At 49.6% G+C, this 16,017-nt stretch overlaps 1 protein-coding gene across 1 annotated transcript in view; it reads right to left on the bottom strand.

Annotated features, from left to right (window-relative positions):
- The window catches only part of Rtn4ip1 (reticulon 4 interacting protein 1), a 41,206-nt gene that overhangs the window by 12,301 nt on the left and 12,888 nt on the right, over positions 1–16,017 (bottom strand). The window contains exons 5-7 of the mRNA XM_032888478.1: positions 10,038–10,086; positions 5,725–5,861; positions 2,328–2,511 (exon numbers count right to left, since the gene is read on the bottom strand). Of these exons, the coding sequence (XP_032744369.1) occupies positions 2,328–2,511; positions 5,725–5,861; positions 10,038–10,086 (370 nt within the window). The remainder of the gene's footprint in view (positions 1–2,327; positions 2,512–5,724; positions 5,862–10,037; positions 10,087–16,017) is intronic.

Below are 16,017 nucleotides of genomic sequence, written 5' to 3'. Positions count from 1 at the left end.
CAGTGAAGCAGGCTAAGTCCACACAGTGAAGCAGGCTAAGTCCACACAGTGAAGCAGGCTAAGTCCACACAGTGAAGCCGGCTAAGTCCTCACAGTGAAGCCGGCTAAGTCCTCACAGTGAAGCTGGCCAAGTCCACACAGTGAAGCCAGCCAAGTGAAGCTGGCCAAGTCCACACAGTGAAGCAGGCTAAGTCCTCACAGTGAAGCTGGCCAAGTCCACACAGTGAAGCCGGCTAAGTCCACACAGTGAAGCTGGCCAAGTCCTCACAGTGAAGCTGGCCAAGTCCACACAGTGAAGCCAGCTAAGTCCACACAGTGAAGCCGGCCAAGTCCACACAGTGAAGCCGGCTAAGTCCACACAGTGAAGCCGGCCAAGTCCACACAGTGAAGCCGGCTAAGTCCACACAGTGAAGCCGGCTAAGTCCACACAGTGAAGCCGGCTAAGTCCACACAGTGAAGCTGGCCAAGTCCTCACAGTGAAGCCGGCTAAGTCCTCACAGTGAAGCTGGCCAAGTCCACACAGTGAAGCCAGCTAAGTCCACACAGTGAAGCAGGCTAAGTCCACACAGTGAAGCAGGCTAAGTCCACACAGTGAAGCCGGCTAAGTCCACACAGTGAAGCCGGCTAAGTCCTCACAGTGAAGCTGGCCAAGTCCACACAGTGAAGCCAGCTAAGTCCACACAGTGAAGCTGGCCAAGTCCACACAGTGAAGCAGGCTAAGTCCTCACAGTGAAGCTGGCCAAGTCCACACAGTGAAGCCAGCTAAGTCCACACAGTGAAGCGAGCCCAGTCCACCCAGTGAAGCCAGCCAAGTCCACACAGTGAAGCCAGCTAAGTCCACACAGTGAAGCCAGCCAAGTCCACACAGTGAAGCCGGCTGAAGTCCACACAGTGAAGCCGGCTAAGTCCACACAGTGAAGCCGGCTAAGTCCACACAGTGAAGCTGGCCAAGTCCACACAGTGAAGCCGGCTAAGTCCACACAGTGAAGCCGGCTAAGTCCACACAGTGAAGCCGGCTAAGTCCACACAGTGAAGCTGGCCAAGTCCACACAGTGAAGCCGGCTAAGTCCACACAGTGAAGCCGGCTAAGTCCACACAGTGAAGCAGGCTAAGTCCACACAGTGAAGCCGGCCAAGTCCACACAGTGAAGCCAGCTAAGTCCACACAGTGAAGCCGGCTAAGTCCACACAGTGAAGCCGGCTAAGTCCACACAGTGAAGTCCACACAGTGAAGCTGGCCAAGTCCACACAGTGAAGCCGGCTAAGTCCACCAACGAACAAGGCTTGAGGGCCTTTCTACTTGAGGGCCTTTCTACTTGAGGGACTTGAATCTGAAATATCTAGTCTTTAAGGCAGATCTCTGTGAGTTCGAGGCCAGCCTGGTCTACAGAGTGAGTTCCAAGACAGTCAGGACTACACAGAAACCCTGTCTCAGAAAGAAAAAAGCAACACCTGTCTTTATCATCTTTTCTTTTATCCTGTATACCATTTCACCTCTAATTCAATGCCCTAAAATTACTCTAATTTACAACCTGTAATTATACCAGCCTCTGCCCCCTCTGTGGTAACGAGGTGATGGCGCTCAGTAGAGAGGAGACACTTAAGCCCTACTCTCAGTCCTGTAACTGAGGCTATGTGCTCTAATGTCCAAGGCCTACCACTCCCTGGGGGCATTCAGTTTGGCCATAGACATAGCGGCCTGTCAGTACAGTCAACCTGATGAATCTAACGTCCCAGGAACTCCCATCCGGTAAACAGTGATTCAACAGAGATAAGCAGTGTTGGGACAGGTGTGGCAATGCCAGCATCACGAGACATCAGCCTTCGCAGCTGCTGAAGTAGAACATGTTCCTCGAGGTTCTGTACCCCACAGGGTGGGAACCAGGCACGGGCACAGCAGCCAGAGACTGCCTCAGCAAAGTCTCTACCACACGGACAAGGGTTGCATGTGTTCAGGCTGCTGAGAAAACAGACCTTTAGGAACGGGCAGGAAGGAGGCAGAAGGTGTAGCCGAGGGAAGCAAGAGAAGTAGTCACAGCTAATCACAAGCAGCACGAATAAAGCCTTTATGTCCGAGGCCGTGCGCCACGCTCTTCACGTGGAGTGGCTTATTTAGTGCTCAGGCAGCACAGTAAAGCTCACAGATTAGCAACCTCACCTATGGGCCTGAAAACATAATATGCAGAGGTCAGACTTTGAACCCTGCTTTTTGAGCCTAGAGACCATGCTGGCAGCCCCTGGGGCAGGCTGGCTCCAAGAGAAGAGAGATTGGCAAACCAGTTCCCAACGGGCACTGCTCATCCCACCAATCAGGATTCGCCTTCCTACCTTCAGTGCCTTTGTGCCCACGGTGACGCCGGTCTGCAACATGCCATCGGCAATGCCCAGTCGGTCCATGTTCAGGAGGAAAGGAGTCACCAGAGTCACATAGGTGGCTCCTGACCACTTCTTGAGAAAATTTAGAGCCCATGTTTCAGTCGATCCACCTACATTATCAAGGATGAAGTCAAACCTGGAGAGAGGATCAAACAAAGACACTTTGCCAGTCTCTACCTGGGACACAGAACCTCTTTACTCCACGGGCAGTTGGCTACAGGGTGGACTCAGTGACCGCTCACAAACCATGCGCACTGCATCATCCCAGAGGGCCGGATGCCTTGGATGGAGGGGAGAAGGCACATCTGCTCGGTTCATTCATGCCCTAAGCAAGTGTGTCTGAGCCTGGTGATTTGGGTTATTACTATGCAGAGAACCGAGTGTCACAGAGTCCCTGAGAGCTGAGGCTGTCTAGCTGAGGGACCCCGCCAACCCTGGTTAGACTGCAGAACCGTCCTTCAATGGCAGCGTATTTGTCAGTATACATGACTACTTGAAAGAGAAGTACACTTAAAATGTTTGCCCGTAAAAATGACTTGTCAGAAATGTGCCCCCTTCATCTTCTGGAATGTTCTTTTTGTGTGTTTTAGCATCAAGATAATGCACAGAAGAAAAAAGAGAAAGAGAAAAGAAAAACTAACACGCTTTTCTCAGCCTGCAGTGTCCCTCTGACGTGCCCCCACCCCAAATTGCACAACGGACTTCACGGAGCTGACAGATATCAAATCTCTAAATCTAACCTAAGCGGTTATAGTCCTAGACCAGGCTCAAATGGATAGAAACCACGAAAGCTTTTAAGCACTTTCAAACCCAAAGTTCTGTTTAGAAAATGCATGTGTATGTATTAAACAAATCAACTGGAGAATTCCTCCTGGGTAAAGTTTTTCCCCTTCCAAGTTCATCTGGAGGAAGTCAAACACCAAAGCTTCTAAACCAGCTTTGGCCAGCTTCAAGGGTACCAAGTCTTCCGTGGGATTAAACTAGAGACGGACAAAGGTTAAAGGCTATGCCAGCAGGGGCGCCCTTACCGGAGCATCACGCTCCTCATTAGGAAAGCTTCTACTGTGTTCCTAGTGCACTGTGTGAGCCAGTCAAGCTGTCGGGGGTAAAACCTGTGTGGACCGGCGAACTGGGGAGAAGCTGAGGCTGAGGTGGGCCAGGAGTGGCCAACGGCATGACCCTGAGCTGACAAAACACCCATAGAACCCCCACCTCTGCTTTATCAACTCAGACTTAAGTACTCAGATTGGAAAGAGATTTCAAAGTCTTTCTTGCTGTAAAATTTCTAAGATTCAAATATCAAGAAATTTGCTACTTGGAGGAAGTCACAAGTTTACAACAGTGATTCCGAGTTCAACCTCTAGATAGAGGCTGCAATTATAAAATCTGCTAAAATGTCTGCGCTGGTTTGAATGAGAACGGCCCGACAGGCTCCTATATTTGAACGTTTGTTCCCAGTTAGGAGGCATGGCCTTGTTGGAGATGTACCACTGCGGGTGAGCTCTAAGGTTTCAAAGCCTATGCCACTCGCAGTTAGTGAACACATTCTCATATTCATATTCTCTCTCTCTCTCTCTCTCTCTCTCTCTCTCTCTCTCTCTCTCTCACACACACACACACATACACACACACACACACACACACACACATACACACGTGCACAGCATTTAATATCCCCGCTTCAATGTTTTATAGAGCACTGTGCTAGATAGACACAAAGCCAGTGTCATCAGAGAGGAGAAGGCGCCATTGAGAAATGCCTCCATAAGATGGGCTGTAGGCAAGCCTACAGGGCATTTTCTTAATTAGTGATTGATGGGGAAGGGCCCAGCCCACTGTTGGTTGGGGTGATCCCTGGGCTGGTGGTCCTGGATTCTGTAAGAAGGCTGAAGGAGCAAGCCAGTGAGCAGCACCTCTCTGGGGCCTCTGCATCAGCTCCTGCCTCCAGGTTCCTGCTCTATTTGAGTTCCTGTCCTGTAGAGACTCTTGTATATGGCTGTGGTACTTGTCAATATTGAGTCTGATGGCCTATGGCTTAGGTAGGAAATAGGAGGTGGGACATCTGGGAGGCAGAAAGAATTCTGGAATAGTGTGAGTTGGAAGATTCATATGGGAAGATGCACCAAGATGGATGCATGGTGCCTGAGCACAGGTAACCAGCCATGTGACAGAATGCAGATCACAGTAAATGGGTTAATTTGAGTTATGATCTAGTCAGAGAAGAGCCTAGCTATATGGTGGCCAAGGTATGTGTAAATGTATTTGAGTCTGAGTCTTTTTCTAGGACACTGGCTGGGAGGGAGAACCAGACCTAACTTCTACGCTATCCTGACTTTCTTCAATGATGAACAGTGCTGTGGAAACGTAACACAAATAAACTTTCTCCTCCTCAGGCTGCTTTGATCACCATGTTTCATCACAGCGCAGACTATGGGGGCCTGGCCTGTGAAGTCTGGAGGGAGGATTGAGAATCCCTTAGAGACCCTGTCGAGGCTATCTGCTATTCTGAACTGAGAATCTGAGGTGCTGGTCAGGTGAAGCTGAAGAATACGGGCTGTGATCAGCAAGAGACCAGAACCTCTGAAGGAAAACCTTGGCTCTGCTGGGCCGACTGAGGGTGGTCAACAGAGCTAAGTCACTAGCAGTGACTAAGAGGAGGCCCCACCACTGAAGAGACAGCCATCATTGAAGAGATCATTATCTTTGGGGTAATATTTCCTCAGAGTCTGCACACAGAAGCTTTGTCCGAGGTGGCCACCGTTGTACCTTATGCTGGCAACCAAACTTTATGAGTGAGAGTCACCCGGGTGGTACTGGTTTTGAAGGCATGAAGGGTCATAGGGAGAAGCTGAGGCTGGGCGCTGTGAGAGGCCATGGAAGGCCATTGGTGAAGGTGCAGCCTCAGTAGCAGATGGAGGCCAGGACTGAAGGGGTCATGGGGAGAAGCTGAGGCTGGGCACCACGAAGAGAGCCCAGCTGCAGCAGAGCCCCCAGCATTTTGGAGATGCTGGTCCCACGGCAGAGCACCAAGAACAGCAGCAGTGGGGTGGATCCTGCCTCAGCAGAGAAGAGACGAGCTGTGTGTACTGCAGAGGGGGCAGCCAAAGAAGTGACCTAAGCCCCTTGAAGGACCCCAGATGACTTTAAACGTGAGAGACAGAGATAGAGACAGAGAGGCAGAGAGAGAAAGGGGGTAGAATTTTATGAACTTTAGGTTTTAAGAGACTAGGTATTTTTAAAGAGACAACTTTTTAGTAAGGCTGAGACGTCAATCGTTGGTAAACCGTTTTATACCATGATGTTTTGGTAATGTGATCTTGGCCTCCTTCCCCACGGAAACACTACTTACAGTTTTAGAGATTTCAGCTGCTCCTCCACACTGCCCAGCGTGTAATCGATGACTTCGTCTGCCCCAAGCTTCCTCACAAGCTCACTGGCGTCTTTCGAGCAAACTGCCGTCACGTGAGCACCCCACGCCTTCATTACCTGCAGTGGGTGGGGGGAGCAGAGGGGAGAGAAGACACTGGCCCAGTGCACACCTACCAGAGTGCAATATCTACAGAACCTTTAAGCTCCCCTCTTGACAAGAACTGCAGGACGCTACCTATCAGATACAAACGTTTGTCAAGAAAGCCCCACTAGATCTCCCCTCCACAGGCAAGATAACCTTCCTTCCTGGTCTACGCAGTGCCACCAGGATCAGAAAAACCAGGAGAGTGACCAGCCTCAATTTTAGCACCTACAGTGACAAAGGCAAAGGGCTGAGAAGAGAAGCCAGACGTAGTCACGCTTGCTCAGGAAGTCGGTACCTGACAAGCACCCAGAATACAAAGTTCCAGCTCCTCTTCGTTTGCATAGCAGAATGTGCGGGGTCAGACAGCGCGTCTGGGGCTGGGACGATAACCAGACTGGCGAAGCGCCTGCTAGGCCGGCTGGCGGACCTGAGTTCGGATCCCCAGCGCCCATGTTAAAGGCCAGGCACGGTAGGCAGCATAGGCCCACAGTCCCAGTGCAGGTAGGCAGACAGGGATGCCTTGAGCTGTTTAGCCAGGTAGTCCAGCAAAAGCAGGAAGCTTCAAGTTCAGGTAATAGACCCTGCCCCAAATACACATGGTAAGCGATGGCAGAAACTGTTGTAAAAATAGAAAAAATAAAAATGTCTCTTTATCCCCACTAGGTCTGTCTGGCACCACTGTGCCCCAAGACATCGGCTAGATATCTTAGTCTCAGTCAGGAAAGCGTCTCACCCGCTCTGCTCCATCCCATACCACCGTGCCGAAGGCCTCTCCCTGAGCCTGGCAGCCATCTCTCTACCCATCTAGTTCCCAAGGCAGGTTTCCATGCCAGAGACACACATCCCAACTCCACAGCCCAGTGTCTCCGGCCGCCACACACTTTCTTACACCTAAATTGCTACATGAAAGAACACGCAACACAATAACCTCTGATCCAATTGCCCACCTAAACATACACATCCTGTACACATCCATCCCTTAAGAACATTCATAACAACCTGTAAGGGTACAGCGTGGAATCTTAACGTCAGCCTCCATGTTGTCCCCCGCTACTCTCTGTCTCCTCCTCTTCCTTCAAACTTTCCTCCCGCCCATCCTTCCTTCTCGTCCAATGACAGGCCTCCTTCTATCTTGTACCTGCCTCACCTGTGACACCTTTAAGATGCCACCTACTAGGGTGGTTGTGATTAAACAAAACAATAACAAGTATATGCTGGGGCATAGAGACCCGAGCTATGATAGACCATACATAGTTCAACAATTATCACGGACTTTGTCAGCCTGGGGGTCTGACGCCAGGCACTTTACCCCCAATGGCTTTAAGTCCTGTGTAATTTGGGAAAGAGTTTCCTGGTGCAGTGCAATCCACGGTACACAAGGACGTGGAATTACAGTGAAACTCAGCTCAAGAAGGTGGGTTCTAGAGATAGGCCCCCTGTACGAGCTTAGGGGCCTACGAGTCTGGCCTGATCTGGTCACACAGTCAGCAGAGAGAACATTTAGGCTATTAGCCACCGCTAGTCCAGGTTGTGAGGGTGCGGGGCTATACAGATAAGGGTCATTTAGACCATTAGCTATATCATCTGGTCCCGGTGTGGGAGCTGGGGCCACCCAGCTGAAAGGGTCATTTAGACCATTAGGTATATCATCTGGTCCTGGCTGTAGGCGCTTGATAAGTTCTGGCCCAACAGATAGCGCAGATCACCAGGCTGCTAGCCTCCTCCAATTCTCCTCAGCTTTCGGGGTGGAAAAACAGGTTTTTCATTAGAAAGACAATTCTGTGTGCTTAACATTCCTGGTTTCTCTGGCGATCTGTGGGCACAAGGACCTTCCTGCTGTGCTCAACAGAGTCTCATTGTAGTTCTGAACAGGCCATTTCCACGTGCTCTGTGAACAACAGTCTACGCTGAGGTTCTCCTGTGCTTTAACTGGTGTATGTTAACTGTGCACAGTAATGTGCTGCATTGTGCTTTCTTTCCTTAACACAGAATTTCACTATGTAGCCTCAGCTGGCCTCAAACTAAAGATCCTCCTGCCCCAGTCTTCCAAGTGCTGGGATTACAAGCATTTAGCACCATGTTTGGCATACTTTATGGTTTAATAGTGTTATTGGTTTTTTGTTGTTCAAGTGTGGGTTCTTTATGTAGTGTGGAGACCAAACCCTGTTCAGATTACTAACTTGTAAATGCTCTGCATTGTGTGAGGGTTATACTGATGGCTAACTTGTCAGGATCTAAATCCCCTGGTATGAGTCTGTCACCTCTTGGCAGGCCTGTGAGGGATTGTCTAGGCAGACAACTGAGGTGGAAGACTCTCTCTCTCTCTCTCACACACACACACACACACACCCCGCTTCCTGGGCTGTGCTCTCAGACTGCATAGAAAGGAGAATGCTGGCTGAGAACAGCACCCATGGCTCTCTGCTCCCTGGCTGTGTGGAAGATCGGCTGCCCGGAGATTCTGCATCCTAGGACTGTGCGCCCGAGCACGTCCTTGCCTCTTATCTCTGTCACAGCCACAGGGAAAGCACTAGGACACGTGGGCTGCTCTTCTCTGTATTCCTTGAGAGTGCCCTTTGATGTACCAAGATTCTAACTTGATAAAGTTCACTTGCTTATGTTCCCAGTGTCACACCTAAGAACGTGCTGCCAAAGGTAAGGCGATGAGTATTTATAGCTGGTTTTCCTAGGAGTTTTCCAGTTGTACTCTTAGGTTTAACCTTCGATGCCTCTTGAACTATTTTGGGTATCATGTGGGGACACCACGTTGTTTGTCATCTGTTAGAACGACACTTTCTCACAATGATTTTGCCATTCCTTGTTGAAAATCAGACGGTGGGGCCGGAGACACGGCTCATAAGAGCATTGGCTGCGCTCCCACAGGGTCATACATCAGTTACCAGCTCACAGCCACTGTCACTCCGACGTCAGGATCTAACGCCCTCTCTGGCCTCCCGGGCACTGTGCACACACGGCATAGTCTCACACCGACAGAGACGCAGAAACACGCAGAAAATGCTGCAGTTTAAACAGCAGCACTGTGTGTGTGTAGATCTGTGTCTGCATATTTAATTCCCTTCCATTCTGTGTTCTTGTGCTCTCTCCCTCCCTCCCTCCCTCCCTCCCTCCACACACACACACACACACACACACACACACACACACACACACACACACACACGAGGGGAGGGAGGGGAGGAGAGCTCCATCTTGTGCCACTCTCCCACTCTTTAGATTACTCTAGCTTAATAGTAAGTTGGAGATTTGGAAATTTAGAAATCATTTTATTCCTTTTCAAAACTGTGGCTGCTCGGTTACCCTGCAACTGTGTCTTCATTTCAGAATAAACTTGCTACCTATGGCGCAAAGGGACGTGACCCTTTCGTTGGCTTTACACTGAATACACAGATCACTCTGAAAGCACATTTTGGCTGCTGCATTCCTCTGTGTAGTTTAGAATCAGCTCATTAATTTCTACAAAAGCCTGTAACATTCTTGACTGGAAGCAGCAACAGCTGTTGGTATATGCTGCTTCCTGCAAACTAGTACCTACAACCACCCTGGCCGTCCGCTCCACACTCTCAGCCATTTTTACTTCTTTAACTGTTTTAAAGTTTCCAAGATAAACTACAGGAGAGGCTATTGTTCCCTTTGATTATTAGATAAGGCCATTCAGGTCACTGACATTAAAAGGCATTTCCTGGATGTCCTAGCTTTCTGTTACGGTGTTAAAACTGACCAAACCCAATCTGGGGAGTACAGTATCTCAGCTCACAGACTACCGTCCATTAGACAGGGAGTCAGGGCAGGAACTGAAGCAGAGGCCATGGAGGGTACTGTCCACGGGGGTTTCCACAGCTTGTTCAGCCTGCTTTCTTTATACAACTCAGGGCCACCTGTCCTGGGTGGCACCATCCACAGTGGGCTGGCCCCTGCCACAGTGAACATTAACCAAGAAAATGCCCCACAGACACGCACATAGGCCGATTTGATAGACAGTCCCTCTTCCCAGGTAACTAAAGTTGATGTTAACAAAACTAACAAGTACACTAGACTCGGCTTTCGAGGACAGTAATTTATAATATATGAATTTATAAATTCATACAAACAAAAATCTTCCTAGTCACAAGATTAAGAAATCCTTTTACCTGTATCGCAAAAGTACCAACTCCACCTGACGCCCCCAAGATTAGCGCACTGCAACAGAAGAGAAAGCACAGCCGTGAGACGCTGGGCAGGCACCCACGATGAACAGGACTTCTGCAGATGACACTTCCCAGTGACAACATCCCCACAGCAGATAAAGTCATCCTCCTTCCCGAGGCTTCACCAAGAAGCTGCAGGGAGTTAAATGAAACCTTTTGCAAACCCTTAACTGAAAACAGAAAACACTTGCAGACCGACAATTCACTTCTGCAGTAGCTTGGAGAGTGCTTTGTAACTCTGCTTTACAAGTGATCATTCTAGGCTCAAGTCAGCACGCTTCTCTGTGAGGAGGACACTTCTCAAGGCTGTTCTCTCCGATGTCACATTCCTGACCACATTCCTGCCAAGGTAGAAGGGACGAACACCCTGTGTTCAGGCACGTCTTGCTAAGCTCATCAGCTGTCACAGACAGACTCATCCTCTGAGTTCCTGTGGAAGCCGATGACTGTGTCCTGTCCGCACAAGCAGGCTGGGCTCCAGGCTCCTACCACAGCTACGCAGAGGCCCTCCTGCCACTTGAGACCAGGGCTGGGGAGATGGTGACTTAGCCTGGAGTCCATGGTGAGGGGGGCAGAGGTAAGAAGGCAGGGAGAGGGAGAGCCTGATCCTTGAAATCTGTGACTCTCCTAAAGTGTAATGCAAGGCTGGGTGTGCCCAGGCAAGGAGGATACAGAGCCGGCATCCACTTCCCAAAGAAGGCTGTGACCTGAAAGGGAACCAGTAGTCAAAACTCACGGCACCAGGCAGGCAAGATGGGTCAGTGAGTGAGAGTGCTTGATGTGAAAGTCTGACCACCTGAGATTGACCATCGGCACTCACAGTGACAGGGGTGGGGAGCAGAACAAAGTCCTGAAAGTTGTCTTGCCTCCATACATAGGGAACATGCATGTGTACACACACACACACACACACACACACACACACACACACACACAGAGAGAGAGAGAGAGGAGGGGGTGATGGGAGAAAGAAAGAACCTGGATTGTGTGGTTCTCAAACGCACGCCTAGAACACTGTATTGATCTACACACAGTGCTGTGCTCCCAGTAGAGGTGGAAGGACATTGCAATGGTTGTCTGTATCTGATACTACAGTAAGGATTATGGGAGGCTATTTCATGAACATTCTCCGAGAAAACACTCTCCTGAGATAAGTGGAGGGAGCCGACTGTCTACCACTATCATTATGTAACTACTGGTTGTGGGCCCTCTGTCTTCACTACGAGACAGTACAGAATCTTGCCACCTACCGCTAACCAGTGCACGGAGCCTTAGAACACGCACCCTGCCTGTAATCTTAGCTAGTTCATCTTTCCTGTCCCCTCTCAAATCAGAGGCTGATTATTATCATCTGTTATGTGTTAAAAGTTATGACTATAATTTCCAAGCCAGCTGTTCCCTTTGAAATACCATTAAATATAATTAAAAGAAGTCTCCTTGAAAATCACATGACTTCTAGAAGTGGTTTTCATCTCAGAACTATCAGTGGGGAGAGCAGACGACACTCTGAAGATGTCCCAGCTGCTCCAAACTTCAGCCCCATGCTGTAGCGTTAGTATTCCTATGTGGGAAGACCGCGGGAAGTCTCACACAGCTGAGGTGATGGCACATACCTGCCATCCCAGCACTCAGCAGGCTGAGGCAGGGGGATTATAAACTCAAGGTCAGCCTGGGGCAGACCCTGTCTCAAACCAAATCATATAAACAACAAAACAACTATCATACAGCTATCCAACAATTAATTCACCCACAAGATATCTGACCTTGACTCTCTGATTATATCTAAATTAGTCAAATTCTCCTTCAGGTAACATCACACTTTTAATCTATATTAAGACAGAAAAGACAGGTGTTTTCTCAAGTTTTTAGTTGTCCAACGCCTGGTGAATTTTTAGTCATAAGGCTATTTGTTTAAAATGCCTCTCTGGCGGCTTGAGAACATTTCCCTATGGAAGTCTCAGAGCAGTGGCCATTACTCCTAGAAACACCGAGTTAGCACTGCTCTGCCTGCTGGGTTTGCCTGCTTTTGTGTAAGGGGTGGGGTAAAGGAAGACACACTTGGCAGACAGGATTAAAAGGAGAGAAAATATAATGGCTGCCTGGGGTCCAACTGCCAGACACGTCTCTGACCTCCTTCCTGTCAGCTTGTCTCTTCCCCATAACCCTTAATCTGAAGCAGCCTCATTTCCTAATAAAACAGCAAAATTATCTCACAAAGGAGGACGCGGCTGTAGAGTGAGGTTCTGCAACCAGTGCCAGTTCCCAACGCTGCCACCTGAGGGCGCCCTCGAGGTGCAAACGAGCGCAGAGGCAGGCTCAGGACATGATGGAGACGAAGTGTTGAGACACTGAGGGAGGACACACATTTTTCTGACTACGCAAACTTTAGTTTTGTATAGGGTTAGGCAGGACCTGTTTTTTTTTTTTTCAAAGTCAACCTCTAAAAGGACAGCAGGCAAAATCAATTCTAAAGCCAGCACTAAGCTGAGACTGTGCTAACCGGCCTGGATTCTACAAAGGGCCTCCCAGCCCTAGGGGAAAGCTGAGGCGCCCACCTCACTGAGCAGCAGCCTTCCTCCCCTCGGTGCTGCTCAGGAGTGGTTTCTCACCTAGCCTGCCGTGGGTCCACCCCACACCAACACCACCAAAGCTGAAACCTTGGCTCGGTGAAAATCACCGTGCTGTTGCTATTCTGTGTCAGTGGTTCGCAGCCCTCCGGACACTCAAGCTGTGGAGACGCCCAATCCTAAAACTGTTTCACTGCCATTTCACCACTGTGATCTCGCTGCTGTTAGAAGTCATAACGTAAACGCTTGTGGAGGCAGACGTCTGTCAGGGGTTAAACCCACAGGCTGAGAGCCACTGTCCATACAAATGTTTACATTCTGATTATAACAGTAGCAAAATAGGAAAAGCCCAAGAACACGGTAATTCAAGATTGTCCAGTCTTTAACACTTCGAGGACCACAGCTTACTCTGAGAACTCTGAGGCCTGGACTACTGGCATAGCTAACCCTGGAAAATAGGAACAATTATTATAATGCTATGCATTCTTATCCATTGTCGGGACAGAGTATTAGGTAGCCCCGGCTGGCCTCAGATGTGCTATGTAGCTGAGGGTGGTCCTCCTATCTCAGCCTCCAGAGTGGTGGTTACAGGCATGTGCCACCATACCTGCTTTCTTAAACTCTAAATCCTAGGTTGCTCTGTCATTTCTGCCTAATGTCCGGAGTCTCTCTGAATAAGCCAACAATGTACAGATTTAACGGTGGTTTCTTTGGAGAGATGGCTCAGCAGTTAAGAACACCTACAGTGCTCTTCCAGAGGACCTGAGTTCAGTTCCAAGCACCCATGTCAGGTGGCTTTCAATGCCATAACTCTAGTCCGAGGAGATCAGACTCCTGGCTTCCACAAGTCCTCTCACACACGTGGTAGACAAAGACACAAGTAAAAACAAAATACATCTTTAAACAACAACAAGCACACACACATGCATACACATGCACACGCACCTGTACAACCACAGGGGAACCAGAAGGAATAACTTACCTTTAAGTCTCTGTTCTACCTTGGCCTGAAGAAACCTGGGTTGCACAAGTACAGATCTCGGCCCTGCTCATGTCATGCTTTCTAACCAAGGTGGACCAGGCTTCCCTGGTTCCCCACAAGATTGAAATGCCATCTATTAGATCCTAATGGCTTAGAAACAAAGATATATTAAATCTGGGTATATGATCTATAGGTGAAAACAATGACCTTTAGATAATAAGAACATTGCTGACAGTGACCCACATTTGAGTTTCATGAGCTACTTTTCAGTGTGGGAGTGGAGAGGCAGGTGAAGCTGCAGCCAACGAATCCTAGCACAATACGCCGCTTACTTAATATGCTAAGTTCCCTACCAGAGTGGATGAGAAACTTGGACTACGTGAGGGAATACAGTTACAAAACAACCAACTGAGCGGGACTGAGAGTCTAACTGGTTTCCTTTCCTTCTAAACCTCTGTAATTCATACTGGCATTTCCAGTTTACAGAACAGTTCGTGTATGAGTGAGACATCTGAAACGTGAATACACTGTCCCGTGAACAGCACACACTCTCGCCCACACAGCAGCCCAGCAGCAGATCTGCACACACTGATGTAGGTTCACAGGTAGGGAGAGCCTCTCGCCCACACGGCAGCCCAGCAGCAGCTCTGCACACACTGATGTAGGTTCACTGGTAGGGTGAGCCTCTCGCCCACACGGCAGCCCAGCAGCAGCTCTGCACACACTGATGTAGGTTCACTGGTAGGGTGAGCCTCTCGCCCACACGGCAGCCCAGCAGCAGCTCTGCATACACTGATGTAGGTTCACTGGTAGGGTGAGCCTCTCGCCCACACAGCAGCAGCTCTGCACACACTGATGTAGGTTCACAGGTAGGGTGAGCCTCTCGCCCACACGGCAGCAGCTCTGCACACACTGATGTAGGTTCACAGGTAGGGAGAGCCTCTCGCCCACACGGCAGCCCAGCAGCAGCTCTGCACACACTGATGTAGGTTCACAGGTAGGGTGAGCCTCTCGCCCACACGGCAGCAGCTCTGCACACACTGATGTAGGTTCACAGGTAGGGAGAGCCTCTCGCCCACACAGCAGCCCAGCAGCAGCTCTGCACACACTGAGCCTTTGTACAATTTAACAAATCTAAGACACCACCTCCACCATCAGCTTAGACAGAGGTCTCTTCCCTCCCCCGTGCTAGCTCTCTCAGCCTCCCCCCTACCAACGATATGAGATCTGGGTGATAAGTTGACTTAAGAGGCACAGAGGTCTCTTCCTACTTGTGGTTTCACATTCTGTGGTTTTAATTACTTACCCTCAACTGTGGCCCCAAAACGAAAAATTCAAAATTATAGAAATAAACTACGTGTAAGTTCTAAATAACTTTTACAAGAGCACATCAATAAAATGATTCTGTTTTATTTGTAGATTCAGAATCTACTGGGGAAGTTATCATTCATGGATAAGAGGAACTGTTGTCCGTCTGCTTTGGATCTGGTGGGAAACACTGCCTGTGAACTCAAGTCCCTTCTGCATAGAATTAAAAGTTCTTGGGGTTGGGGATTTAGCTCAGTGGTAGAGCGCTTGCCTACCAAGCGCAAGGCCCTGGGTTTGCTCCCCAGCTCCTAAAAAAAGAAAAAAGAAAAAAAAAAAGTTCTTGCTAGCTGCTATGGCTTAATAACGCTCCCAGGCCAGGGGAAATGGTAATAGTGCAGGCTCACAATGCCAACGCTCAGGACCCTTAGGAGAAGAACGATTGTTTAAGCTCAGCCGAGGGTACACAAAAAGAACCTACTTCAGACTGCCAGATGGCCCAGCAGGTGGAGGACCTGAGGTTGGCCCCTGGAATCTGAAGGAAAAACTCAATTCCAACAAAGGTTGTCCTCTGCCCTCTGCACACCACCACACACATCGCTGCACACAAATCCTTTTCTTTAAGAGTCGATAAGAGGGCGCCCAGCTGGTGAAGATGCTCGCTGCCAAGGTGGAAACCCTGAGTGTGATCCCCAGAACACACATGTGCAAGGGGAGACCTGACTTTTGTGAGTTGTCCTAAGAGCTCCCAGTGCATGCTACAACTCCTGTTTACCCACAGGCACACCTGTACACAGGCAGCTACAGCGTTAGACACGTCAGTGCAGAGGGAGGCCTGCTTCCCAGGAGTTAAGTCTAGGATACAAAGGGAGGAGCTGGCTGGGGCTCAGTGGAGAAGCTACGTTAGCACTGTGCATTACCGAGACCTAGAGGGAAGGGGGGCAGCCGATGAGCTGGGCCTAGGACAGAGAGAGGACAGGATGGCATGCAAGCCCCAAACAACAGCAGAATCAATCAGGAGGGAGGGAGGGGGGAGGGAGGGAGGGAGGGAGGAGGGAGGGAGGAGGGA

Source organism: Rattus rattus, chromosome 18 (assembly GCF_011064425.1).
Source record: "Rattus rattus isolate New Zealand chromosome 18, Rrattus_CSIRO_v1, whole genome shotgun sequence".
Lineage (NCBI taxonomy): Eukaryota > Metazoa > Chordata > Mammalia > Rodentia > Muridae > Rattus > Rattus rattus.
The sequence above is the reverse complement of the archived record's forward strand: the minus strand, read 5'-3'. Positions and strand labels throughout refer to the sequence as shown.